The sequence below is a fragment of the Periophthalmus magnuspinnatus genome, chromosome 6, assembly GCF_009829125.3.
Source record: "Periophthalmus magnuspinnatus isolate fPerMag1 chromosome 6, fPerMag1.2.pri, whole genome shotgun sequence".
NCBI lineage: Eukaryota > Metazoa > Chordata > Actinopteri > Gobiiformes > Gobiidae > Periophthalmus > Periophthalmus magnuspinnatus.
The window spans coordinates 2750820-2778408 of NC_047131.1; the positions used below are offsets into that span (position 1 = coordinate 2750820).

The following is a 27589-nucleotide window of genomic DNA, read 5'->3' on the forward strand; positions in this document are numbered from 1 at the left end:
AGACAGAGAAACAGAAAGTGAGAGAGAGAGAGAAAGAGAGAGAGAAACAAAGAGCAAGAGAGAGACAGAAAGAGAGAAAGAGACAGAGCAAGAGAGAGAGAGAAAGACAGAAACAGAGAGCAAGAGAGAGAGAGAAACAGAGAGCAAGAGAGAGAGACAGAAAGAGAGCAAGAGAGACAAACAGAGCAAGAGAGAGAGACAGAACGAGAGAAAGAAACAGAGCAAGAGACAGAAAGAGAGAGAGAGAAACAGAGAAAGAGAGAGACAGAAAGAGAGAGTGCAAGAGAGAGAGAGAAACAGAGAGCAAGAAAGAGAGAGAGAAACAGAGAGCAACAGAGAGAGAGACAGAAAGAGAGAGAGAGAGAGAGAGAGAGAGAGAGAGAGAGAGAGAGAGAGAGAGAGAGAGAGAGAGAGAAACAGAGAGCAAGAGAGAGAGAGACAGAAAGAGAGAGCAAGAGAGAGCTTTGGTTCCCATACACAGACGCACTCAGTTGCACCTTTCGTCGCTCATTGGCTCCACTCCCTCATTGGCTGTGCACCACACAGACCTGTTCCTCTGCTAGTCGCCGCCGTCGCCGCTGCTGCCGCTGGGACTCATTTCTGTTTTGTCGCCAAAGGGGTTGAGTTTGAAGTTTGACTCTCGAGCCGTTCGCCTGTGCCCTCCTCGCGCCGATGACAGACGTAAGTAAACCGGACAATAGTTAAATGTTAACGAGCCTCTTTCCAAACGCGCGTGGTGGTTTCTGTTTCCCACAGTAGCAGCAGCAGCCCGTGATCTGCACTTTTATTGTTGTTCTTTGATGAAACATGAGGGTTTTTTACGTTGTTATTATTGTAAAGATTGTGTATCATGTGAAGATCCAACAGCTCACGTGGCACAAAATAAAAATTACTTTTATCTAATTTGGCGAAGGTTAAAAACAAAAGGAGCTGCTACCAGAGGATGGCGAGGACTTGAAGCATCTGACACGAGTTACTTTGACTGTTACTTTTAAATGTTTGACTCCGATAGACACTGTAAGAAACCATGCGTAATGGAGCATCATTGTTCTCTCTTTTTGTCACCCCCCTTTACGCACAAAGATGTCAGTGCGCCAGCTCACGTTGTATTCCAGACTACAGTTTTGAACTCTGGTCAAATCCCCTTTCAGAGGATTAGGGCTGCTGTGTGCACAGTCTGTCTAATTTCCCCCAGTCACTATTGACACTTTTCCATTCTTTTTTTCTGCAGAAGCCTGAGAGGTGACTGGTGTGAACAGTGTTGGAATGCAACAGGATTACCATCTGACCTTACCCAGGAGAGGCTGAGGGAACCAGACCATTAGCCACAACGTTTTCAAAGTTGTGCTGCTCTACAATGCGTTTACAATGTCCACAATGACGCATGTGATTCTACAGGAGAAAGACGGGGATATTGAAAAGAAGCTGGACTGGAGTTACATTGAGTGGGCTGAGAATGAGGTGGAGCCCACAGGTGTTTGTTCTGCACAGACTCAGACAGACTGGGACCTTCCAGATCGGACCGACCGGGAGACCCAAACCAGCAGCCCCATTATCATGCACATAGACCTTACACGCACTCACTCCAGGCTACGCCACTTGTCCCTGGCGGACAGTGATGCCTTGGCTGCACCTTATTTTCAGTTTGACCGTCAGGCACCCGGCCGCATCTCCACGTCCCCCACCCTAAGAAGAATGAGGAGCACCCGGAGACCCCAAAGTGAGCCTCGGGACCCTGTGATAATGGGTCCTACTCAGGAAGAACCCTCTTCTGTCGTCGCACCCCCTCCCATGAGCCCTCAGTCCCCTGTACACAGAGTTATCTCCCCTCTGGCCGTAAGCCCCCTTCCCGATGGCAACCACTGTCAGGTTCAGCAGCACATTTCATCGTCAGGGCGACAGCGAACCCAGTCCCACAGATCAAAGACTTTTGACAACGGTGTCACATCGCCCAGACAAGACTGTCACAGCAATCATCTCAGCCTCAAAGATTTTGTGTTTTCTGATGGCAGTGAATCAAAGGTGAGTTTAATATCAAATCAAAATGGTATCAAATTACTATTTTAATGGTGCAATTACCAAATCACAAAGGCTGCAATTATTTAGATAATGTAATCTGCAAAGAACAAAATATTCTGTCTCATAGAAAAATCTTGTTGTGCATATAGTTTAGACCTCTCCAAACATGTTCTGAAATTCATGCGAGATTGTATTAGTTTATCAGTTCATATTCTTGTCTTCTTGCAAATGTCAATGCTCCTGGATTTGTTTACAATGTGTCCACAGATATATGTTTTTAAAAATATATTGCAAATGAAATAGAAATTATGTTAGAAAAATAGCAATTCGCTTTTCTTTTTCATGTAGCCCTATCAAGCAATCAGGATCGAATAATCGGGCTAAATGCATTTTTATTACTTTTAGTTATGTAGATTTGAGTTTTTTTAGATCAATATGAGGTTCACACTTTAAAACACCAGGATTATATGAGAAAACTGTGGAATTAAAATCACTAAACTAATACAAGAATCACATGCATTTCAGAAGAACATGTTTATAGAAGTTTAAATGGAGTTTAATTGTTGTTGTTTTTTTGTTTTTTTACAAAATCTGGCCAAATAGACTTGAATTTATAACACATACTCTGACTACCTAAATAGTAAAGTCCTAAAACTTGTCTCTGCAACCATTCAAATTGTCTCTGCAACCATTCAAATTGCAGTCTTATTTGCTCTTATTTGCTCTTATTTGCTCATTCAACCCTCGTGATAATCAAGACGTCAAATTGGTCCCTTCATTGTCCGTTATTATCCATTCCCACTAGTGCATACTGTACTAGACCACTGTAGTTTTTTTTTTGTTTTTTTTGTTTTAATCCTATGCCTATAAATTAAATCGCCACACATTCTTCTAACCTCCGCTCCGTCAGTGTGCCTTGCCTCCCGCAGCGGCCATTCACAATGCAAGCTTTTGACAGCAAATGAATCAGCAGTTACATGCACTGACAGCTCAGACCAAACCCACTGCCTTCAGAGCCCTGGGAAGTGGTCTTCTTGGGGCCCCCATTCACCGCAGTCAGCAGTCACCCAATAATAGAGGGGTCAGTGAACGATGGAGAAACATAATGGGTAGATCTATTGAGCAGCTCACCGCATTCAAGCAGCCACTTTCTCAATGGAGTCCCGACAATTCGACTCCGATATCACAGGCTTTTGAGCCCGAGCGCCCACTTAAAACACTTGATTCAAAATTCTGTCTCTTTGAAAGTGATATAGTGCTGTTGTTAGCCATAGGAGGTCCTTTTTGTGGGTTTCTATTTTTGTTTGCGGTGGAAGTAAGATCAGGCTAATGCGGCATGTAAACGGTGTAATTACAGCTGGTGGAGAATTCAAACAATGTGACTTTTGTAGAACTTATTGTCAACAGTTGATGCTTTTTGTTAAAGTCATTTTGAGATCGATAAATGTATTTAGCTGACTAACAGTGTACAAAGGGTTTAGTGACTCGTACAATTGGCAATAATCCAAAAAATACAAAAAATGCAATTGTGGTATCAAGATCATTATCTAATGTATATTATAAAAATGTATTATTCTTGCTGTTTCTTAAAAAAGGTTTTGATTTATCCCAGTTAGTGTCACAATAATAGAATATAGGAAAGGCTTAGTGCTCAATACTGATTCCAACACCACAATTAAGATTTAAAACATATTATATTTTGACATTGGAGTGTAATTTTCATCATAAAATAATAGCTATTAACTTAATATTAGCATGAATTGATAAACTAGTTTGGCTACAGCAAACCTATTGAAGAAATGTGCAGCTTTGTCCTGTTTGTGTATTTTTCAGCATTGATATTTTTACAAATAACTTTCTACTTTCAATATGAGCTTTAGTGTCAATAAATATGTAGTTTTTTGATGACTTTATCTGTGTATTAATTTGAGGCCATATTAACCACTGGGACATGGGATCAATGCTTGTAAATACTACCTTGGTTTACCATTTTCTTTGATTAGCACGTCAGTATTACTTTCTTTTATTTGACCTAATACTGATCAATGTTGTATATGTCATAAAATATTTGAATATTTCCATAAATATGTCTCATATTTTTCCTTTTCTGTTTACAGGAGAAGGAGCTGAGTCCTAACAGGTAGGTGTACTTTGAACTGCTTTGCATGTTGTCTGGGAACAGTGTGTCAGCGGTGCAAATATCAAGAGTCCACTTTTGCATAAAACGGGCGTAATCCAAAAAGGGTTTCTGTAGCTGCCTGACTGATTTACATCGATGACAACTACTCTGCAAACATTAATCTAAACAGTTTATAACACCATTTAGGGCTGCAAGATTGAGATTAATATGCAGTTATCGTGGTAAATTCTGTGTTAACATCATATTTTAGGGAGGTGCAACCAGTTCTAATCATCAGTGATATATTTTATTATTTTGTTGTTTTTTTTAATTGAGGGAGAAAAAAAGTGCCAATCCTCTGTTTGTTTTGGAATTCAGAAATTGCTATTATAATGATGTTTTTTGTTAAATGGCAGTGATTAATAGTCTGTGTTGTTAATGTTCAGGCAGCACTGAAAATATTTGAAAATATTTAAAAATTGCTTTAAATTAAGATTACATAAAATACAATTAAAAATAACATGATTGGTGAGTATGCAGGATATTTTATAATCAATTTCACTCAATTGCCATGGCTCTGTTTTGGTAGGTAGTTTGATATTACAAGTTCAACCTGAGATATGGAAAAATTCTGTGTATTTATTTATCAAATTTATGAAAAAATCCAAATTAAAAATACTAAAGTCACAGCTTTTTTTATCCAGAATGTATGGCATAAAAACTTAAATATCTGACATATTACCAATACAAACTTTCTTTAATTAGCAGATTCAAGGCTAAAAAAATTCCTAGTTTAAATATTTCAGCACTTATTTCAAATGCCATCAAATAATTCTTTCAATCAACAAATTCTCAAGCCTTACATACATTTGGAATCTATTACGTAACGTGCATATTTCTGAGTGATCCCTGTGCCGTGTGTGCCTGCCCGTGAGTTCAGCGAGTCCCATTGTTCATTCATTGTGCTATGTCTTTGTTAATGAGGCATACGCTTAAGTTTGGAGAGTCCCATGGTTATGTAGGGGCTAGACAAATGCTCATTAAAGCTGTTTTCTTCCTCTGCCACCCGCGCCCCTTGCTAAGGGCCGGTCCCACCGCCCACACCACCCTTACTTGATAATTAGTCAGGCTATTGTCTTAGTAATTACGCTCTAGCAATCCAGGTCCTTACAGTGGACAGGCCGGGGGAAGCCTCTAGTCGATGGGGACAGTTTTGTTCGGGAGAATCATTATTTGTCACAGGGGACAAAGCAGTCATTTTTGTGCGAGGTTTGGGTTGACACAGAGCCAGTTTTCGGAGAGGTCACAAAGCAACAGGGTGGTATTGTGTACAAGACACAGCAGATTGAATGGAAAAGATGCACTGACCTGGTTAGAGCGCTCCGTGTCTCATTAAAGCCTCAGGTGCTGCAGCAGGATCATATGCAGTCAACTGTTGAATACTGGACTTTAGAGGAGTATGTAACTAATACAGTGAGCTAGGCTGGTCCTATACTAAAACTAGTATCGAAATGAGCAAATACTGATACTAAAAATGAAATTAACCTTTCCTGAATAGCTTTAGAATTAACCTAAACTGCATCAGAACAAGTATAAGACACAGACTACTATACACCCATGGGCCACTATGGAACCTACTGGACACTGAGGGATTACACAAATATAACACACATGGTCTATTCCTTACTATCGAACTCAAGATTGAAATTTTATTAACACTACAGTGAGCCGAGAATGTGTTTGAAACCTGTGTAATATTTTAGGGGTGTGTTTCAGAATCACAGCATTGTAAAAAGTGACACATCGCAGTTTTTAACAGTTCCTCTAAATGTGCATGGAGATTCTCCCCACCTGCTTCTCTCTCTGGAAAACTCCATACAAAGCAATAAAATGTCCACGGTATGGCATTAAAACGTTCTTACTACATAGAGAAAATTAGAAGAGACCATCAGACCAAGTTGTGGAGAGGAGTTTCTACTGACAGACTGAATATAGGTTTTTAAAGATATGTTTGAGCTATAAAAACACCCATAGTTTAACACTGGCAAAGCACTGTATACATCTCTCCATGTTGAATACATAGAAAAATAACTACGGTGAGCTGAGGACTTGCAGAAGGAAACCGGTGCACTATTATAAGACTGGTTTTAGTTTGATTTTGGGTGTGAGAGCTGTCAAGAATCTGTCAATCTAAATAAAACCACAGCAAATCACAGAACTGGAACAGACTGAGACGCATGACACCAGCGAGGTGCATGGTCTGGGAGTATTCTGTCTCAAAATGGAATAAACATTTTGAATTTTGGGGGATGTTCAGTTAATCAAGTTACAAATTCGTCCACAGCAATGTAGTCAAATATACAATTCATAAACTTCTAATAATAATAAGAATAATACATCAGTTTTATATAGCGCTTTTCACTGTTACTCAAAGATACTTCACAAACAAGGACAGAACAGAGAGAGTTCCACAGGGTCGGGCAGTGATTGCGAATTCTGAATGAGATGTGTGCATTTGTTTTGCAGCAGGTGTCACAAAACATGACTAATAAATTCTATTGGGTCTGCACTCTCTACCGGTTCATTTTGTTATTGTGATTTTTGTCATAATGTAGCAGCCGTAGGTTTAATCCCAGTTAGTTTTTTTTGACGTGATGTTTTTGTAAGTATAAACACCCCTAAAAGCGTGACATTTAGCTATTTCCCAAGATGCAACACGATCCCCACAGTAGCAGTGAGCCTTAGCGCTGCCTTGTGTCTTCACCTGCACAGTAGTAACTCATGTAACTGTTGTGGACTTTAAAGCTATAGGCGTATGTACACTCCACGTGCTTACATGTATTTACTGCTGGAACAAGTCTTCCCAGTCAAAAATGTTGCTACTGTTTTCACTCAGGCATCTGCAGAGGTGGGTAGTACTCACATTTACTCAGTTTACTTAACAGTAGCCTTACCAGAGTAAAAGTTTGAGTTACTTTTCCCACTGAAAAGCTTTATATTTATTTGAACTTTTGTGTTTCTTGCACTGCTGCTTCAGATATGATTTAGTTTTTCTCATTTTTTTCCAGATGTTGTGCATTGTTTCATATTTTGTCCTTGACTTTAACATATAAAACATGTTACATCCCAACAGTTAAGCCTCTCTACCCACCTCTGAGCATCGGGTCATACACAAGGAAGCAAAATTCGCATGAACCTTGTCACTGTTCTCTTGACATATACTGCACTTCTGTTTATACATTTATCATATTTATCTATTCCACCAATCTGCACACTGGACTTCCTTATTGCATAGGTAACAACTTTTATCTGTCCTGACGTAGTTATGATAAATGATGCATATTTGGGAATGTGGATAAGACGAGTTGTAATCTCTAGTACAGTGTGTGTCAGCAAAAACACACCGAAAACTTGTTTAGATTTACATGTGTCATGTTGACCAGTTAGTGCTGATTTCTGAATATTTCTAGTGGTTTGCAGAATCAGGGTGTTTTCAAAGTCTTCAATTCAACGACATAAATTTTGTTGTTTTCATTTGATTTGTATGTAAAAAAAAATATGACAACCTGGACTTTAAAGGGCTCATATTACACTATTTTCTGATCCGTGTCCTGATGTTGTTTCGTCATCACAAACAGACCTGGAGTTGTGTTTTGTTCTATTCACATGTTTAACACACAAACCCTGCATATTTAGGTTCTTCTCTCAAACTGGAAACACCGTGTTCCACTTTGTGATGTCATATGGTGATACAGGAAGTGCTCCATTGGGTTTTTAAAGTTCATACGCCTTCACTTGAATCATCCAGTCTCTACTGAACTAAAGTTAAAATGTCACTGTTAACTTGAAAACTACCACTTCATGACATCACAAGGTGGAACAGAGCATTTTGAGCTTTGGAGATGTAACAGACTAATAATAAAGTGATACTCAAACATGTGTGAATGAAACAAAACACAACTCCAGGTCTGTTTTTGCGGAGGAATCAGCATTAGAACATGGATTAAAGCTAGAAGAGTCAGTTTTGTGTAGGACCTTTAAGAATAGACTTATTGTCATTTATTTGCCATTTATTAATGTTTTATGGCCGAGCTTAAAATTCACTTCATTTTTTAGGACAGATTTTTTGTAAATTATTTTAAAAGAAAAAAAATATAGTAAGACTAATAATACTGCAAACCAAAATAATAGAAAGGTTTTAGTTAAAAATGTAACTTGCTGCATAAGAAACCACTTTAGACAACCCCTCCGTGCACATCTTTATATACACTCTCACACATGAACATGCTGTCGTTTGAGTGCAGATTACATAAGAAAATGGGCCAAGTCAAGACGGCTAGAACACAAGTTGAGTCTAAGTTGTGCCTGGGGCCCAAAGGTAGACCTGTGTTTCTCCAACTTCGGTTTGAAACTCTGAAATGTAACTGAGGGGATTGTGTGCGGAGTCGACAGCCTGACAAATGGGTGGGCCAATACAGAAGACAGACGTATTACACTTACAATAGGAGACCCTTGTTAATTGTCAGTTTAGCGTAACCTGAATGGTACTTTGAATGGTATTTCAGCTACGCCAAATGACAAAGAGGAATTCTATCATTTCCTCTGGCTTGCAGTATGTCTACAGATACTTTAGAATAATGGACCTTCAACTATGTGCAAGACGAACGCTTTAAAATGTTTGTATAGCAGGGCTGTCCGATTTATTGCAAAAGTATTGAAGGCATTGTACTTAAAAAAACTGTGAAAAACAGAACCAGTTCATTTTAAAGAGTGTGCAGTCGTCTTAAGTTATTCCTCACTTACCTTACCTGCGTTTGAATCATCCCAGTTATTCACCGGGAGGAGTTTATAAGTGCTTTTCACAACTCTCACAAACCAGAGCGGTGCTTTGCTGTGACGGTGAAGCAAACAAGCATGCTAATGTGGACTTCCTGATTATCGGACAATAAAATGGTTTCTAATGAAATACAGATGCCACACAATGGAGTTATTTTGGCCTTAAGAGCTGCTTATGTAAGTTATCTGTAGTGGGGCCTGACAGAAGTGGACTGGTTTTAAAATAACAATGTTAAAAATGGCTGATTTTATTTTTGATTTTCCTTAATAAGTCCTGTATAGCCTTAGTTTTGTCTCTGTTAATATTTTTATTTTGAAACTGTCTGAGTAGTAAATTAAAATATTTGCATTTTTGTTTTTGTATAACTGAAATTATTGTGCCAAAAAGTATATTAAAGTATTGCAATGATATTAATGTTGCAGTACTTAACAGTCATATCATATATCGCAATACTTTTCCATATCATGCAGCCCTGTTACACAGCATCACATGAGCCTGCTAAACAAAATAGAATAATAATTTTGACATCTTTCTCTTGTGTCCCAGGCTACAGGAGAGGAGGCGGAGCTCTGTAGTGGTCAGTTTACCGGGATTGGACGTTTCACCTGGAGATCTTTTTGTATCTAACGGAGCAGCACATTTACTCAATGGTTCAACACTTTCAGGTACAACATGAATTGATTAAAAGTACTGTTTCATATAAACTTTAGTTGATGCAAATTGTTTTATAATTAAAACATACTTATTGATAATCCTAAATTCACAGCTTGGTTTGCACATCAGCTAAAACGCACCAAGGACAGATGTAGGTTATGTGAGGTTAAGGTACAGTTAATTATTTCCATAGGGAAATTTATCCTCTGCAACCTGTCAGGAGCAGGTGACGCCAAAGCGCAGCCCCCAGGGACCCGTCTCAAGCTTGGTCAGGACTACCTTAGCTGGAGGATTTCTGCATATTATGCATGCTGCATATTAGCTTGGGTGTCAAAATGTTGTAATGATTTTCAATTACATAAGCAGACAGTAGATTGTGTTTGAAGACTTCACCTTTATGCATCTCACTTTTTAATCTTATAACATGTGTATACAAATGGGGAAACATCAATTATAAAACAACATTTTTATTCATAGGTATCACCTTTTCACATTTTAATTTTCACCAGTCAACCATTGAAGCTGTTAATTGCTATGGCAACAGTCCTAATTTTTCATCATTCTGAAGCCCATGGATATATTTACTACTTGAGTTATTCCACTAGAACAGGTTCAAATCTAAAATAATTCTGCCATTGTATGAATAACTATAACTAACCAATTATATCTACATTCTATTGCATTATAATCCATATAATTACAAGTCTGTATATTTTGTCTTTCCCAGATCATAAGAAGTCGAAGTGGCCCTTCTCGAGGCGGAGCACGGTGGGTGTGCTGCTGGTATGATTTGACGTATCTGTCTGTGTTGTTTTATAACTGTAGCTTGTTGTTTATGGTGCACTTTTATTTAACTGTGGGTCTTGGGTCTGAACATTGTTCTCTGACCCACTTCCCAAAGCAGATTTATGTGGTTCCTCTTATCCCATTGGCCGTTAAGATTTGAGGTTTGGCAAAAAGCTGAACTATGATTAGAGTGCTTTTAAGGGGAAACGGGTGTATATTGCAAAATCAGATTGAGTGTTTACTCGTATTATAGGTTAATTTAATTTACTTGGAGTACTATTATGTTTGAGTCACATACATTTAGGGCCATTGAATTGGAATCAAATCATCAATTATCATCTTTTTTTTTTATGTTTTTAAGATCTACATTTCTGTAAAAGCATGTTGTTTGTAGCCAAGTTCATTTTTTGAAGAAATGAATTATTTTGTGTGTTAAATTGCGCTGATGAAAAGTTTGTCTTGTTTATGTTCATGAAATTAGGACTGAAAATCCTTTAATTGTTGATCGTTTTGTTGAAAATAAGAAAAAAGGCACATTTTTGCCCAACCCTACACACTCAAATGTGTGTAGGGTTGGCCAAAAATGTACCATGATTTTTGCCAGACATCAGGTTACATTTATCAGACTGGTATTTGGCAAGTAAAATGGATAAAATAATCAAAATGATTTAACTATAATTATTTTTAATAACTAATTTTTGTCTTTAAAAAGATCTATGTATTTGCTACATTACACATCACCCTTTTGATGCATTTTGTTAACACATGTACAGGTGTGAATAGTCGGAACAACATCACTTGCATCAGAGTTTACATGTCATTAATAATCTGACAAGTCCAGATATCAGATGATCAGTTTTTGATGTGTGGGAAAACGTAGCCACTGATGAAGAGTTCAATAGTATTTCCCATATGTGCGATCAGAACTTGACATTGATCTTTGTTTGCAGTCTAAAGGGAAGTTACAGATCGGCACAGCGTCAGATGTGGAGAAGTATCTATCAACGGCACAGATTCAGGATTGGAGGAACCCAGATTTCCAAAAGTACAAGGTGAGACAGAGTAAAGCATTTTAAAAGGCCATGCATATGTTAGCTCAGGCGTTAGAACATATTCTATTCAAACGTGCACTATTTGTAGAGCTAACGGCTGGATTCCTTATCCAAATAAAAGACTTTAAAGAGAAGTGACTCAAATGACAAATGACAGAAACATGTTCAGCAAGAACCAGAAATTCCAGGTTTTTCTCACACATATAAAAACAGTGAGCCGTCACTGCGGTGGAGGCTTCTCTGTTCAATACAAGCGTGAGGAACAAATGTGTTTGTTTTAGTTGTGTTCACGTCATGCCATAACTTGGTCAAAGACTTGAGATGAAGAGCAGACGCAAGTGAACTTAATTATTTGTTCACACATTATTAATGGTACACTGTGTACATTTGTAGATGTACGTAGTTCCATTTACTTGACTGTTGGGTTGGTCCTTGTTTATCATGCACTCCATACACTGCACCATAAGCCACATGAGATGTGATCAGCAAACCAAAGAATGTATGTCCATGACAATACATGTGGTGGTCTTTTCTTTCACCTGTGTGTAAATAAACCCTGGGGACGATGTGCGCTGGTGGCAGCAGTAAAGCACTTTCAGAGTGGCTCAGATGGACCGAGGCTACCCGCACGCACAGAGGCAGAAGAAGTGTCTCAAGTTGTGGATCTGTGTTTCCTTGTCAGATTTAATGATTCTAAAGGTAGTTCCCATAAATATACAGAATCCAAGCTTGTCTTTGATTCAATTTCAACACTTGCCCCGCTCCAGAGTGCACCAGGGGCCACTACGAGACCAGGTGGCAGGGACAGGCCAACATCATTCAATATATAAACATGTTTAATTTTATCAATAGCTTTGAGATGAATTGATTAGGAACATCCTGACATATTTAAATACAATACACACATTCTCAGATATAGACAGTACTGCCACGAAGTGCTTAACAATACAGATAAAAACTGAATATGTGTAAAACACAAATAAAGACAATATAACAAGGTTAAGTACACTACAGAAAGTCAAGTAAAAAAAAGAAAGTATGTAGAAGGAGGAAGGAAGTATCAACTCTGATGTGTAACAGGAGGAGTCCCAGAGTTTAGAGCCCGTTACTACAAAGCCTGTATTTCCTCTAGTTTTGAGTTTGGTGGTCTAAAAGTAGCTGGTCCGATTCCCGGAGTGTGCGATGTAAGCAGTTCACATACGAAGGTGCCAGATCATGAAGAGAGTTAAAAACAAATAACGAAATCTTAAACTGGACTCTAAAAACCACAGGAGCCAATAGAGGGAGGACAGCACAGGGGTGATATGCTCCTGGCATCTTGCTCCTGTTATGAGACATGCAGCTGCATTTTGGACCAGCTGTAGACGGCGAATGGAGCCCTGATCAAGGCCATAGTACAGTGAGCTACAATAGTCCAGACGTGATGTAATAAGTGCATGAACTACCTTTTCCTGCTGATTAGGAGGCAGATAAGGCTTGACCTTCCCCTACAGTCTGAGCTGGAAGAAGATGGTTTTGACTACAGAGCTCATCTGTTTGTCCACGTTAAAAATACCATCAATAAAAACGCTAAATCTTTTTACAAATGGACGGCAGCAGGTAGACAACTGATTAAAGGCACTGTTAAAAAAATAAAAATAAAAAAAAAGAAACTGTGGGATTTGGAGAATGCAATCTGTCTTTTTTTTTTGTCATTTAGGCCCAGAAAGTATCTAAGATATTTTAGTGTTGCTTCAGAAAAAAATCTGTTAGGTACGCATATTTGTCAAGCTGGGACAGTATTTGACAGTGTTAAATGCTGCTGTCAGATCTAGGACCACCAGCATAGAAGGGCTACCAGTTTTTGTGCTACACCACTGTTTTTTAAACTTTAGACAAGAATGGTAGTGTAGAAACTGGTTTAGAATGACTCACTTTGAGACTGAAGTGTTCAAAAGATCTGAGCATTACACTTTTAGTTTAAATGCAAGTAAAAAAGATGTATTATTATTTGTGAAATGTGGTGCAATAGCTCAGATAAATGTTTTTAACGCATAGAAGGCAGATGATAAATTACGCAGGAATTAGAGTAACTATCACTAATCTATAGCAGCTTCACCCTGATCCACGCAGCATGGATTTATGTAAACAGACACAAGTGATGATCTACTCTCACCTTTTAGTTTTACACTTTACACTTCACACTGGATTAATAGTGTTGTTTTATGGACTGGGGGTTATTATTTGCAGAGGACAAATTCTACTGGATAATATTGATGAGAATACTGCAGTTTAATAACGAGAGGTTAGTAATAAAATAATCTTTGAATGATTTTGGCTATTTCCTGAGTTTGTATCTTGCGCCCCTGTGTCCATCAGTCTGTCTGCCCCTGGTTCGGCTGTGGCCGTGTTGATGTTTTGTGATTACAGTATGACAGAGTAGCTCAGGGTCACTCGGACACCACACACGAGGAGCGCCGCGGATTCAAAATCACACATGAAGATCTAAAGGCGCGTCACCTGCCCAAAGCCAGGGAGAAGAAAATGGGGTTCCAAATCGGACAAATTATCCTGTAGTGCTTTAGACTTCATACAGTCTCAGAGAAAAGTGCATGCATATGACATCCTCCATCTTAATTGTGACCTGTTCTTTTCCTTCCTGAAAATTCACGATGATCCAGGATTACTGTGTTGCGGAGTTCATGCGGGAGTTCCAGGTGAGCTCTGCCCCCGACCCCCACACCTACAAGAGACAGGAGGCCATCTGGGAGCTCTTCACCAGCGAGTGTGTTTACTTCCTAGATCAGCTCATGGTCCTTAAAGAGGTAAGTATCTCATATTTTACTCTCCATGGTGATCTTAAAGACGCTGTACCCGATTTGTACTGTCTTTACAATGTGAAAAACAGAACTAGTTAATTTGATATACTGTGCAGCAGCCCAAACTTATTATTAATGCATTCCATTTCCAAGTAATTATTCACTGCAGGTAGTTTATAAGTGCTTTTCACAGCTTTCAGAGGCCCGAGGTGAGATACAGGCCCTTTTAAAGCAGTAGCAACATGAGGATTTAGCTTGAGAATGTCCACAATTTAACCCCTTTGGCAGAACATCAGAAAATATTTGAAAATCATTATCCTGCACATGACACAGTGGCGGAATAGAGTCGCCAAAAAGTATTCTGAAGTAAGAGTACAGTTACTTTAAACCAATATTACCCAAGTACACAGCAGTGGAAATTATTCAAGCAAGACTCACACATGTTACTACTGTTAATACTGTCAACAGAAAGCTTTTGTCACTGGTACACTTCAAAAAAGTGACCAAAATGTTCATTCAAGCAAGAGTACTGTTATGCTTTATTATATATTATTTAAGTAAAAGTTTGGCATCTTAAAACTACGAAAATTCAGAAAAGAGCAATTATATTAAAATGTATTCAAGTATGGTATGGGGTGGTATGGTCTGCTTTTATTTGGACAGGGAGAGTGCACAACAATATATTAACTTTAAAAAACAGGAAGGATGTGTGGTGCCAGGTTATAGCAAAAATACTAATTTCCACCTGTAGTCCCCAGACAGGCTGATGTTAAGTAAATGTACCATACCTCCTCTGCACGGTGATTATAGCTGCAGTGGATATTCTTGACAACTCTATCCACTCCCTCCCTCTTACCCTGATCTGCTGCACTATTTTATTAATAAGGCCGAAAATAACTTCCAAATCATGCAACTAAATCAGTACCATGCCCTGTAATAATGTGCAGTTCCACATTACATCTTAATATTATGGAGAAAAGTGTATTTTTTGTCCAGTCGCAACTAATCTAAACTGCAGAACAAACATGCTAATATAAATTTACACAAAAACATGTTAATTTACCTGTTTATGTCCAATCTTTTATTTTATTCACTTGTGTTTGTTGTTGAAAAGTACCATCATGGCAAAAGTTGTAAATGTAAACAAATGCTTTTACCCTTAAGGGACAAATACATTCTTTCAAAACATACAAAAACTGCCCTGAATAACTACTCCAGCACAAATAAATCAACCCAACGTGTTGCAACCTAAACCTCAAATTCCTGAGGTTCCATTGTTTTATCCTGTGCAGTAGTCATTTAATGCTAGTGCAGCGGGTAGCTTAACTTTGTCCTTAATCATATTATTTTGTTGCATTCAGGTGTTTTTAGCCACACTGATGGATCTACAGACGCGGAACTGTCTAACTGATGTGGACGTTTGGAGGCTGTTCGCTAACCTCAAAGAGCTTTGTCTGGTGAGAGATTAGCTCATTGAAAAATTTATGGCTAGTTTTACATCATTGCTCTTCTTAAATTAGCTCAGAATTCTAATCGGTGTAACTGATAACTCCAGACTTTGGGCAAAAACAGTGAGGTGGACCTGAGTTGGCTGCAGAGTGTAAGGTTTCTCAATAGTCTTGCTTAAAGAATTAGTGCTACAACTAGACAGACAGACAGATATTCACAACATTTATACCCAGTTCCAAAAAAAGTTAGTCATTTTTTTCAATTAATTTAAAGGTGTGGTATGTAACTTTTCTGGTGAAAGGTCTACTACCTGCTTGCTTGAATTTCAATATTACAGGTGTCTTTATTTCTCAAAAATACCTTGAAAGACAGGCATTCTTACTGTGAGCGGAATTTCCTCTCCACAGTTCTCACCTCAGCCTGGTACCTTGTACCTGCATGTCTCCATGGAGATAACGAAATTTAATGCCACACTGAAGATAATTCCAGGCAAAGCAATTGGTGGTTTTCAGATGTTGAACTTGAACTATAGTAAGTTCTAGGGATGAGCCACTAATAGAAATGATCAACAAAAATCTGAATTTTAATAGTAATAACTTTATTTGCCGATACATCTGTATTAAATATTATTGGTTTCTAGAAGATTATTGACGTCCTTTGAAACCCAGCAATAATGTCTCCATAAACCTATTCACATGATAATGAATTATTAATTGCCAATAAAGAAACCATATATAGTCTATGATTCCAGGCTAAGAATGTCAATTTAGTCTTCCTTAAATGTTTATTAGTTTAAAGTGCTTATGGCATGTTAGATTGATAACTTTAACATATTTAAGATAATTATATATGTATTTATTTTTATGTTTTTATTTATATTTGAAGTTTATTTTATTGTGTGATTTTACTTCCTGGTTGAACTCAGGCAGCAGATATGACATACATGGAGGTAATTGCATAACTATTTCCTAGCAACCATTAACCAAAACAAAACCAAAATCTAAACTGCACAATAGTTCTGATTAGATTAATAAATTAATTAAAAAAATTACAGTGTCTTTATTTTGCTAAATTTAAAAAAGTAAAATAAAGAAAAATGTTTTCCTTGTGAGTAACTTCTCATATGCACTTTAATAGATGAATGTGAATATAATAAAGAGTCAAAGAGTCAGTGAGAGGGGTAAGACTAGGCCGCAGACACCTGACACTGCTCTGTTGTGCAGGTGAGCTTTGGTTTCTTGAACAACCTCTTGCGTGTCATCAAGGACACCCTGGCGATAAGCGAAGAGGGCGGGCCCACCCTGCTGGAGCTGCTCAGCAAAGTAAGTGTGACTCAACCTGCTCAATTTCATAACCTGACCTGGCAACACAACTCCAAAACCTTTACAAAATCATTAAAACTTGTGCATGACATGAGTACAAGGCTGTACAAGAGTGTGTAGTGTTACTATCAGGACTACTGCTATGGGACGTAACAATGCTAACTTTAGGATAGCTGTGCTTTTGTGTCATGCTTCATGTTCACAATGATTTGAAAAATAAATCATATCTATTTTCATGACAAAAAATAAAGCCAGTATATAAATATATATGTTAATCTGATAAGTAACATCTTAAACGGGAATCTTTTGTCATGATATATTTGAATCACAATGAGTGACAATGAATCACTTCCTAGTTAAATAAAGTTATTAAAACATCAATACAAAAATAAGAAATTAGCTGAATTTTATGGCTGTACAACACCTACATTAAACTACATTTGAATTGTTTGTACACAGTTGCATAAGCTTAGACATAGACTTAAAGTAAAAAAAAAAAAAATGAAAATTAGAGTGACTGATTCTGTACATGTCAGTAACTGTTTGAATGTCTCACTGTTTATGCAACTGACACCAGAACAGACACAATCACTTTTTTGTCACTGTCTGACATGAAATCAGACTAAAACTTTTCCTGTTTTATGTCAATTAGGATTAACAAAATGTTTTCTGTTTGCTAAATGCCAGAAGAAAGAGAAGGATTTTATGAGACAATGTTTCATTATTTTCTTCAAAGTCAGAAGTTCACATACAGTAAGATTACTATGACTTTAAACAATTTGGGAAAACCCTGATGATGATGTCATGTCTTTGGAAGGTTAATTAGTGACACACCTTTGGATATATTTGAAGGCACACCTGAAACACACTGCTTCTTTGTGGGAAAGGTGAAAGAAACCAGCCAAGATATCAGGAGGAGCACTGTGGACTTGCACAAGTCTGGTTTATCCTTGGGTGCAATTTCCAGATGCCTGAAGGTGCCACATTCATCTGTTAAAACTATTATACACAAAAATAAAGACCATGGGAATGTCCAGCATCACACCGCTCAGGAGACGGGTCCTGTGTCCCAGAGATGAACGAGCTTTGGTCTGAAATGTGCAGATCAACCCAAGAACAAAAGCAAAAGACCTTGTGAAGATGCTGCTGATGGCATCATGTGGAAATACTGAAGCAACATCTCAAGACATCAGCCAGGAAGTTAAAGCTTGAGCACAAATGGGTCTTCAAATGGCCAAACTGGTTATGAAGTGGCTTAAGGATAACAAAGTCACTGTTTTGGAGTGGCCCTGATCTCAATCCTGTTGAAAATGTATGAACAGACCTGAAAAGGCCTGTACGAGCAAGACGGCCACAAACTTGGCTCAGTTACACCAGTTCTGTCTGGAAGAATGGGCCAAAATTCCTACAAAACTATTGTGGAAGGATATCCAAAATTTTTTACCCAAATCATACAAGCAATGGAAACAGATACTAATAAAATAAATCCCTAAAAAATCCTTCTCTCATTGTTCTGACATTAGAAATAATTTTGGTAATGCTGATGGACCTAAAAAAAAATGTATTCTGATTTCATGTCAGACTGTGAGGAAAAAAATGTATCTAAAATATATCTTTTTTATATAGTCTATGTAAACTTCTGGTTTAAACTGTGTGTTTATTTTGTTAATGAGTGTCTCACTTGTTTTTGTTGTTAAAAAAAAGAAAGAAAAATCTGATATCACTGTCATTTCAAAGCCATAAAACATTGCAAAGCGAGCCAAGTGTTATATTTATGTGTGGTCTAGAGTCTAGCAGATGAGTTCACTGATTACAGAGGGATAACTTGAAGTGTGCATGTCTATCTTTGGACAGGTGTTTAAGGAGAGTATATGTCACTGCCTTCAGACCTATTGCCTCAACTACACCTCTGCTCTGCTTTATCTGGACAGCCTCAAACCCAGAGAGGACTTTGGATCTTATGTGAAGGTACAGAGAGGGGGAGCACTCATTTGTGTGAAAGCATGGGGAGGACTCTGTGTACTTTGACAACATGGCAGACTAGACCGTGCCAAAAGACAGGACACAACAGCAAACAAGCATTCAATGTCAGCTCCGCATGCCAACCACAGGAATGTTTTCCGTTTTAGAACTTACCGCTACTTCCTGTAACACAAACTGATGTCAAAATATGATGAATATTTACCACAGGTACTATCCCACTACACCAACTTAATTAGACAAAGATGAAAGCCTGTCATATAAGGACTTTAAGTGTGTATATGTTGCATTCATGTTTCTACAAATTGATTATGTCATAATTTCAGATGGATAATCTGATAAAATTCCTTTAAATGATAACAATCATATCTTTAGGGTTGAATAATGACTCCACTTTCGGAAGCTGTTCATGGGTTGCAAGCTATTTTAACTGTCCTCTGTGAGTAATTAAGCAATTCAAAAGCAAACCAAATCAAAATATTATATCTTTTAATGGGGAACAGTCCTCACTGGGTCCTTCAAATCAGGAAAAAATTGTTTTTCTGGAATCGATGAATAGTGAAAAAAAAATTAAACTTTTGCTGTATCTGGACTCTCACTTTTGTTTATTTATTCTGATAGTTTTTGCTTAATGTTGTTAGGCCCACTAATGACAAATATTAACCATAAACCAGGTCAATTCCACCATAGAATTCAGTTCTGTCCTCCGCACAGTTTTAAACCATATCACATGGACCAAACCTATTGTTTTGATTGGAGGATATAATTTCTATCATAGTTTTCAACACCCATCCCCCATTTTTTCTGTTAAATTAACACCATGATGACTTCTTTCACCTCATGACCTCTATTTTCTGCTCTGACAGAAGGCTCACTCTATCTAAGCTAAACACTTATTTGTTCACAGTAGCTTTTAAAGGGCCCATATTAAGCTATTTTCTGATCATCAAAAATATACCGGAGTTTTGTTCTATCCACACATGTTAAACACACAAATCATGCATATTTAGGCTGAGTTCTTCTCTCAAACGGAAAACACTCTGTTCCACCTTGTGATATCATGTGATAATACAGGAAGTGCCCCACTCCATACACCTTCAGTAGAATGATTTAGATAATTTCAGCCCTTAATGCACATATGAACTTTGGTTCAGTTCTTATTGCTGTGAAGCAATATACAAATGCACAATACAATGCACAATATACTCAATATACTGCAGTAAGTATCAATGTAGCAGTATTAGCTGATGCATTAATCAATATTGCAACAAATTCAATATATCGCAATAACACCAAGTAAGTAATTATGTTAAATAAAGTTACATTTAATAATGATTTCCTAAAGTCCAAAATTAGCCTTGGTTTAGTCATGGACTTGTCTCTGTGAAGTCTTCATGTACTTTTTTGTTTTAATATAACTGAAATGACTGAGTAAAAAACAGCCATATCACACAAAATCCATTATCATGCAGCCCTAATTTGATCCCTCCTTTCTCTTCCAGTGGTGTGAGAGGAACGAACAGTGCCGGAGGCTGCAGCTTCGTGACCTGTTGGTGGCGCCTTTGCAGAGGCTAACCCGATACCCTCTTTTATTGAGGAATATTGCAAAAAGACTTCAGACTGAAGAAGAGGTCGCAGGCCTCCAGTCTGTGGCGGATCAAGTGGATACAGCTATTTGTAAGGACCATCTGTATGTCAATATAGGCACCTTTCATGAGGTCATGAGTGGAACAAAGGGGAGCAGCCGGGCATAGCACTGGTATCTGACTACACTTGTCCACTTTGAATGAACTGTGGTGGGACTTAGGGTTGTCAAAAGTATTGAAAATCAAATAATAATTAATACTAAAACTAGATAATTATTTGAGCAAGTATCTATACTAAGATGTCACATTCACAGGACAGAAATGAACCTTTCCTGAATAGTTCTGGATTAATCTTGAGCTGCATCAGAACAACTATAAGACACATAGACTAGTTTACGCCCATGGACCACTATGACCCTACCTGGACACTGACGGATTACACAGATATAAGGACACATGGAACTATAAAAGAAAGTACTATGATTTAATGTTGATAATCACATTCTATTGTCCAGAGTGTTTTACCTTCTTGGTATTGGTGCTAACAAATCAGTATTTGTTAGTATTAAAATCAGGTTTGAAATTTTAGTATCGTGACAACACTAGTCCACAGCTGATTGTAGCCAAAGTGCTTTCTCTCACCATTTTTCAGTGCTGTACAAACAGATTAAACCAACTAAAGCTTAGGAAGTTAGGTTATCTCAAGACAAATAGAAGAGACTAGTTTTAAAGCCACATGTCTCACGCTTGGGTGCAGGTTTTGTGTTTGTTTTCCTTTATGTCTCTGGACCAGTTGTGGCAGTTCATTCTAACCTGATGGACAAGCTGCAGGTGCAGGTGAAACGTACTTTGTTATCAATTAAACCAAAGCTCCCTGATCATATTACCAAAGCGCACTTTAACCACAGTATTCAGCTCAGTCAGGTGTGCTGGGGGTGGAGGGGTATTTATCACTTTGTGAGAACTGGAATCGCTGTACATACTCACTGTGAGGACCTGCCTCCTTTATGGGGATAAAAATGATGTCTCCACGATGTAAATAAGATCAGCAATATGGTTTAAAGTTTGGGGGCATCGATCCAGCTTTTGCAGTCTTGATACATGTGATACAATGGCTTTAAGTGTTTGGTATCAGTTGATATCAGCTATCGGCAAAGACTGAAAACAGCATTTATTTCCTTTAAACAAGAGTAAATTAGGACATGACTCAAATGTTTCCCTCAAGTAACTACTGAACAGCTTTGTGTAAATAAAAGTTTAGACATTACTTTCTGGACCAGCTACAACCAGTAAATAGTCTTGTTACATAATTTTTTTAGGCCCAACCAAGATATCTGCTGATATACCAGTATCGCTGCTGATATCCGATATCAGTGTTGGATCGATGCATTCCTAGTTCAGATGTGGGATAAATTAGGTTAAGGTTGGGGTTAGGATAGATCAGGCAAGTTCTAGGGACTAGGGTTAATGTTACGACTGGTGTAAAGGAAATGAATACAAGTCAATGTAATGTCCCCAAAAGACATGGAAACCCAATCTCTGTGTGCGTGCGTCTGTGTTGTGTGTGTGTGTGTGTCTGTGCGCCTCTGTGTACGTGTGTGCCTGTGGGTGCGTGTATGTGTGTGTGCGCGTGTATCTGGGCGATGCATTGGCCCTTTATCCTGTGGGCACAAAGCGTTTTACAGCACAGTGACTCTGCTGTGTGACCACGCCCGTGTTTGGGAAGCTCCCATCATCGCTCTGCCAGGTCATTAAGTAACTGTTAGTCACCACTTAATTTGTTCACTCATGGCAAACATTCTACATGCTGTGTCCCTGTCAAATAACACTGACAAGTAACAATTATACCGTATTAGTCACATGTGTTTCCTCTGTGACTTTGTTGTGCTGCATAGTTCCTTATAATTTCTGGAGAGGAGTATTTATTAAGTGCCTTCTGAAGTAGTGCGGTTTGTTTTCTTTTCATCTCTACAATTATTGGCTACTCATCTCCGACTATTATATTCATATAAAGGTACTTCACAATAATATTACTTAAATAGATGTACAAAGTAGTGGTCCAAGAAATTACTCATTAAGCAGTGAAGAACATCTGGAATTTTCAAAGGATAAACATGAAAATGCAGAAGGAGTGCTGCAAGAAACACAAATGTTCACATCATTTCTTATTGTCAACATGTTGCCAGTTCACTGTAGAGTATGTTGTGTGTCTTTAGGTGATTTGGAGGGGAAGGTCAAATGGCTGGACAACTACCAGAAGGTAAAGCAGCTGAGAGACGCTCTAGTGTGGTTGCCAGTTTGGGAGAGGGACAAACGTGCCTTTATTCCAGAGGTAAGCCCATGGGACATTAAACTATATGTACAGTATGGTCTGTTTATATGTAATGGCAGGTAGCCTCTTTATTATTTTCTGTTATAAAGAAATGTTAGGTTGATCTAGAGAAAATATTGGAAACTTAAAGTGCATATGACAAGCTTTTATGTTTTTTATAATTGTTTGGTGTGGTAAATATTTATCTTAGTTTTAGATCATTTAAGTGTTAGTTTGTGGGAATAAAAGTTGCATTTTATTTAGCGGTGCATTCTCAAACTGAATCCCTCTACCTATACACACCTATGGCACAGCTGCGACAGGGATCTTTCCTCTGGTCTTAGAAACTGGAGGTTTTCTCCAGCCTCTGAAGAAGAAAGACTCTGTGGTTTATGTGAGTTGGAGAAGTGGATAGTGAAGCTCATTTTTTTGTTGTATTGTCCATTTTAAGTCCTTTTATTTGATGAAATGTTCATCCAGTGCCCTGATATGTTCTGGTGTAATGACGACAACAAGATGAAATGGTTGTTTAATTCTATTGTTTATAAGTTGGCTTCATTTCTCTGTAAAGCCTGGAAGAAGCAGCAAATGAGTTTGTTTAAATGAGTAAGTTTGTTAGTAGCGTCTTCTAAGTCCATTAAAGGGGTTGGCATTTTTTGTATTTTTGATTCATTCATATATCAACAACACCAAAAATGTCCAAAATCCAGGGACAATTCACGCACAAGGGATGCACTTTAAACACTGAGTTAATGAAATAGAGGTGTAGTCTTCTATTGTTATTAATCTAATCATAACAATTGTGCAATATTTGGCCACTGTTGCTATGGTTGCTAGGTAATGTTTCTGAAATTATTTGTGCATGTCACATCTACAGCCCATGTCCAGCCAGGAAGTGAAATTATATTCTCCAAAACTTAAAAACATATTTTTTTTGGTAAAATATTAAATATGTTAATTGTGTCTTAGTGAAATGAGTAGTCTAACCGGTCAAATGCAGTTTAAGTATGTTGTAATCATGAACACAGTTGAGTGAGTGCCTCTCTTACAGAATCTGAAACATCTGCTCAAGGCGGTCACTTTGGAGAATCTCATTTCTCACCGCAGCCTTCTCCATGAGGGCAGACTGGTGCTGACAGGTGAGGACCTTCTGGACTCGGCGTATTTGACATTGGACTAGGTCCAGATTGTAGGTATTACACTCTGTTACACTGTGATTGGTCATTCAAAGTGATAGAGTTTAGGAAAAGGGTTAGGATTAAAGTTCTTCTGTTTGTTATAATTTGATGTTTTGGTTCTCATGACAATTATCCAATCATGAAGCAGAATGAGCCTCACATGTGTCTCTCATTTGGGTTCTGTTCTTTCACGTGAGACATGACCTGTCCATTTTCTGAGAATTAGACAAATATGTGCTCAATATGCAGCTTTAGGCTCAGGCAACCCAGGTGAAGTTGTGATTGTAATACCTTTTTAAACCAGTAAGAGCACAGGCCACATACAATTACTTTAACTGACACGTGTCTCCAGATGTTTTTGATGATTTAATTTCTGTTGTACATGTAAACACACCTTAATAATCAGATCAAGTTATCTGATTTCATTTTGGCAAAAGTAAATGTCCCCAGTGATGCAGTGCCAGTTATATTTGATGTCAGGTATAGTTGCCAAATGTGGCCCAACCAGTTACTGGGTTCATGCCAGGGTCAAATAAGTTTGACTTTTCTTGCAATAAATCAAATAATCAATTAGATCACACGAGTAAACATAAAATGTGGTTACTAAGTGAGAGGTAAACATGATTGGTACCACCAATCTCACCTTAATTCACCAGATTAAATTCATAATGAACAATTAGTTTATTAAGAATGACTAATTAGTAACTACTTAATTAGTAGTTACTAAGTAACTACTAATTAAGTAGTAGTTACTTAATTAAGTAGTTACTTAGTAACTACTTAATTAACACCCTAGTTCCAAACCTTAAGCCCTTAAGTAAGTAGTTACTAAGTCTGAATCATTCTTAATAAACTAAATGTTCATTATGAATTAACTTGTTAGTTGTAGATCAGAATTCATTTTGTGTGTTAAAATGAAAATGTTTTTTTGCAACTGTGTTTGCTTGTGTAACAAAACTAATACTTGGTCTTACCACCAGAAAACACCAAGCTCATCGATGTTTATCTGTTCCTTTTTGACGAATTTCTTCTTATCACAAAAATCAAGAGAAACAAAAAGGTATTTTTTTGAGAAGTGCTTCGAGTCTTCTTAGATTCTTATATTTTTTCTCACATTGTGTCTTATATATGTATGTATATGTGCTTTACCCAGCGCTCCATTGGTCCAGAACAGAACCCACTGAGGATGCCTCAGAACCAGGAGCTGGACCAGCTGTTGAAGGAGGGCTGCACCTTCACTGTGGTGGATCAGCCAGTGTCTTTAGACCGGCTTCAACTCAAGAACATCGACCAGCTGAACGCATCAAGTGAGCTCATTTATAACCGTGATTCAGTTATTGTTCTATTAAAATATTAAAATGTGTTACACATTCTAATAACAAAACTTGAATCAGCCAAAATAAAACATGAAGAAACACATAATTCATAATGAAACAATGGCTTATTAAGAATGCACCTACACAAGACCCAAACCCTGAGCTGTTAATTAAAAGTAGTTCCTAAACCAGAGTCATTCTTAATAAACTATTTGTACTCTATGAATGTCTTTGTTCATGCTTTATTAATGCTATAAATAATGTCGTTATATTACCCCCCAAAACATTCATGTACCGGGAATTAACTTCTGTTCAGTGTGATATGAGTGCTCTGCAAGGCAGGCGCTTTTTCACATCAAAGCTTGTAATATTTAAACAGTTAAAACATTTTAAAATGTTAACTTTTAATATTTTTCAGCATCGGGTCTGCCTCATTCCTTTATTATTATGCACCAGAATCGGTACCAGCAGTGTATAGGAGCCTTCATACTTCAAGCTCCCTCAGAAACAGCCAAAGTAAGTCATTTACACTGTGCTTTCTTTGTGCATAGACAGAAAACCATTTCCCATTTTGATGGTGTTTATTGCATTAGAAAACTTAGTCTTTACTGTGAGCAGGCATCTCCACAAGCTGACTCTAGAGAAGGCTTCCTCCCGCTTGTTTTCATGGAAATATTCTTTTGGCTGTAATATTTCACAGTATTCCGCATCTATCTTCATGGAGGATTTTCAAAATTATGGTTTTAACTTTTTAATTTTCCATGGAATCATGCAGGTGACATGCCACCTCCAGAAAGTCCCATACCTTTAATGTGTAACTGTGTAATATTATTTGTCATGTTCAAAGTGTAAGTTATGCCTTGGCCAGTTATGTAGTAATCATAGTTGATGTGTGTTTTCAGAGAGCTTGGATGTCAAAGATAGAGGATGCTGTGACTACTGTGCTGAAGCAGGACTGTCAGCAGCTGCGACACAAGAGCACCTCCTTGTGGCTGGAGTCTTCACAGATCTGATCCTCAAAGCCATTTACTGTCAATGTGCACTTCAATGTCTCGACCCCAGACATCTTCAGTGACTGTATTAGTACTAGGAATGTTTTTGTAAATGTGTCATATGCCTTACAGGGCAGCTACTGCAGTAGTGTACAATAAATGTGAGATTATTTAGAAAACTGTGCTGTTTTTCACTGGGTACATTCATTTACACGGACAGTAAAAATCTGATAAACCATTACCCGGTATATAGATGTGTGGTGTGTGTTAACATGCACAAAAGACATCTGATCATCAAAATCAATTGGTGACACATATCAGTTAATCACTTTTAGAGTAACTATTTGGGAGAAAGTATAATGAATTTTAAAATAACACATTCAATCTTAAACATTTCAGTTTTAGTTTGATTGACCTTGTCGAAATCTGCACATGTGAACAATCAGAACAAACTGGATTACTCAGGTTACAGATTTTTTTGATTTATAAGAATTGAATGTAAACTGCAAAATCAGCATCTTTTTTTTCTGATATCTCTGCAAATCACAAAATTTGATGCGAGTAATCATTCATTTAGATTATCTTAAAAAGTGCAGAAAAGGGACAATCTGATCTGATCTGATTCAGTCTAGATGTAACACATGGTAGAAACATACTGTATACTTTATTTAAGTTAGTCAACTGGAAAATAAACAGGTGCAATATGTACTGAAGAAGTGAACATACATTACAACATTATTTTCCTCATCACTTCATTCAGGTGAACTGAGATCACCATAAATCTGATGTTTAACACTGGCCTAAGGCACTCCTTCAACCCAAACATGACTATGACACTGTCCATGATCCCTGACTGCAGGCCTCTCACGATAAATACTCTGTCAGCTTATCCTTCAATATATGATACAATAACATTTTGGGGGATTTTTGTATAAAATGCCTAAAAATTCCAGTTTTGTCACAATTTTTGGAGTTTAATCAGGCTTGGAATTAGATACCAACAAATCCTTCTGTACAATTGGTCAAAATTTTGTTAAGTACAAGAGTGGAAAGTTTGGTGTATGTTGGCACTAAGTTAGTTGTTTCCACATGAAAGTAGGCCATCATATTTATCATGTTTATCACTTTTACTTTGTACTGGGGAGACTTTTCTTATTTTTCTGCTCTATGATTAGATTTGAGCTGAAGAG

General features: G+C 37.7%; 1 protein-coding gene across 2 annotated transcripts; it reads left to right on the plus strand.

The window, feature by feature from the left end:
• The first annotated feature begins 473 nt into the window (after positions 1–473).
• plekhg7 (pleckstrin homology domain containing, family G (with RhoGef domain) member 7) lies at positions 474–26578 on the plus strand. 2 transcript variants are annotated; one of them, XM_033968548.2, is made up of 17 exons: positions 474–681; positions 1232–2022; positions 4137–4159; positions 9522–9640; positions 10357–10397; positions 11366–11467; positions 14128–14271; positions 15627–15722; positions 16938–17036; positions 18891–19004; positions 20519–20693; positions 22819–22934; positions 23965–24052; positions 25072–25151; positions 25245–25398; positions 25826–25923; positions 26310–26578. In XM_033968548.2, exons 2-17 carry the CDS (start codon positions 1369–1371, stop codon positions 26418–26420), a joined length of 2214 nt encoding a protein of 737 aa, XP_033824439.1. In that variant the 5' UTR covers positions 474–681; positions 1232–1368; the 3' UTR covers positions 26421–26578. The 2 variants fall into 2 exon arrangements, with proteins under 2 accessions (XP_033824439.1, XP_055078492.1); XM_055222517.1 differs by having other exon boundaries at positions 536–681; positions 10357–10412.
• Positions 26579–27589: the final 1011 nt, after the last annotated feature.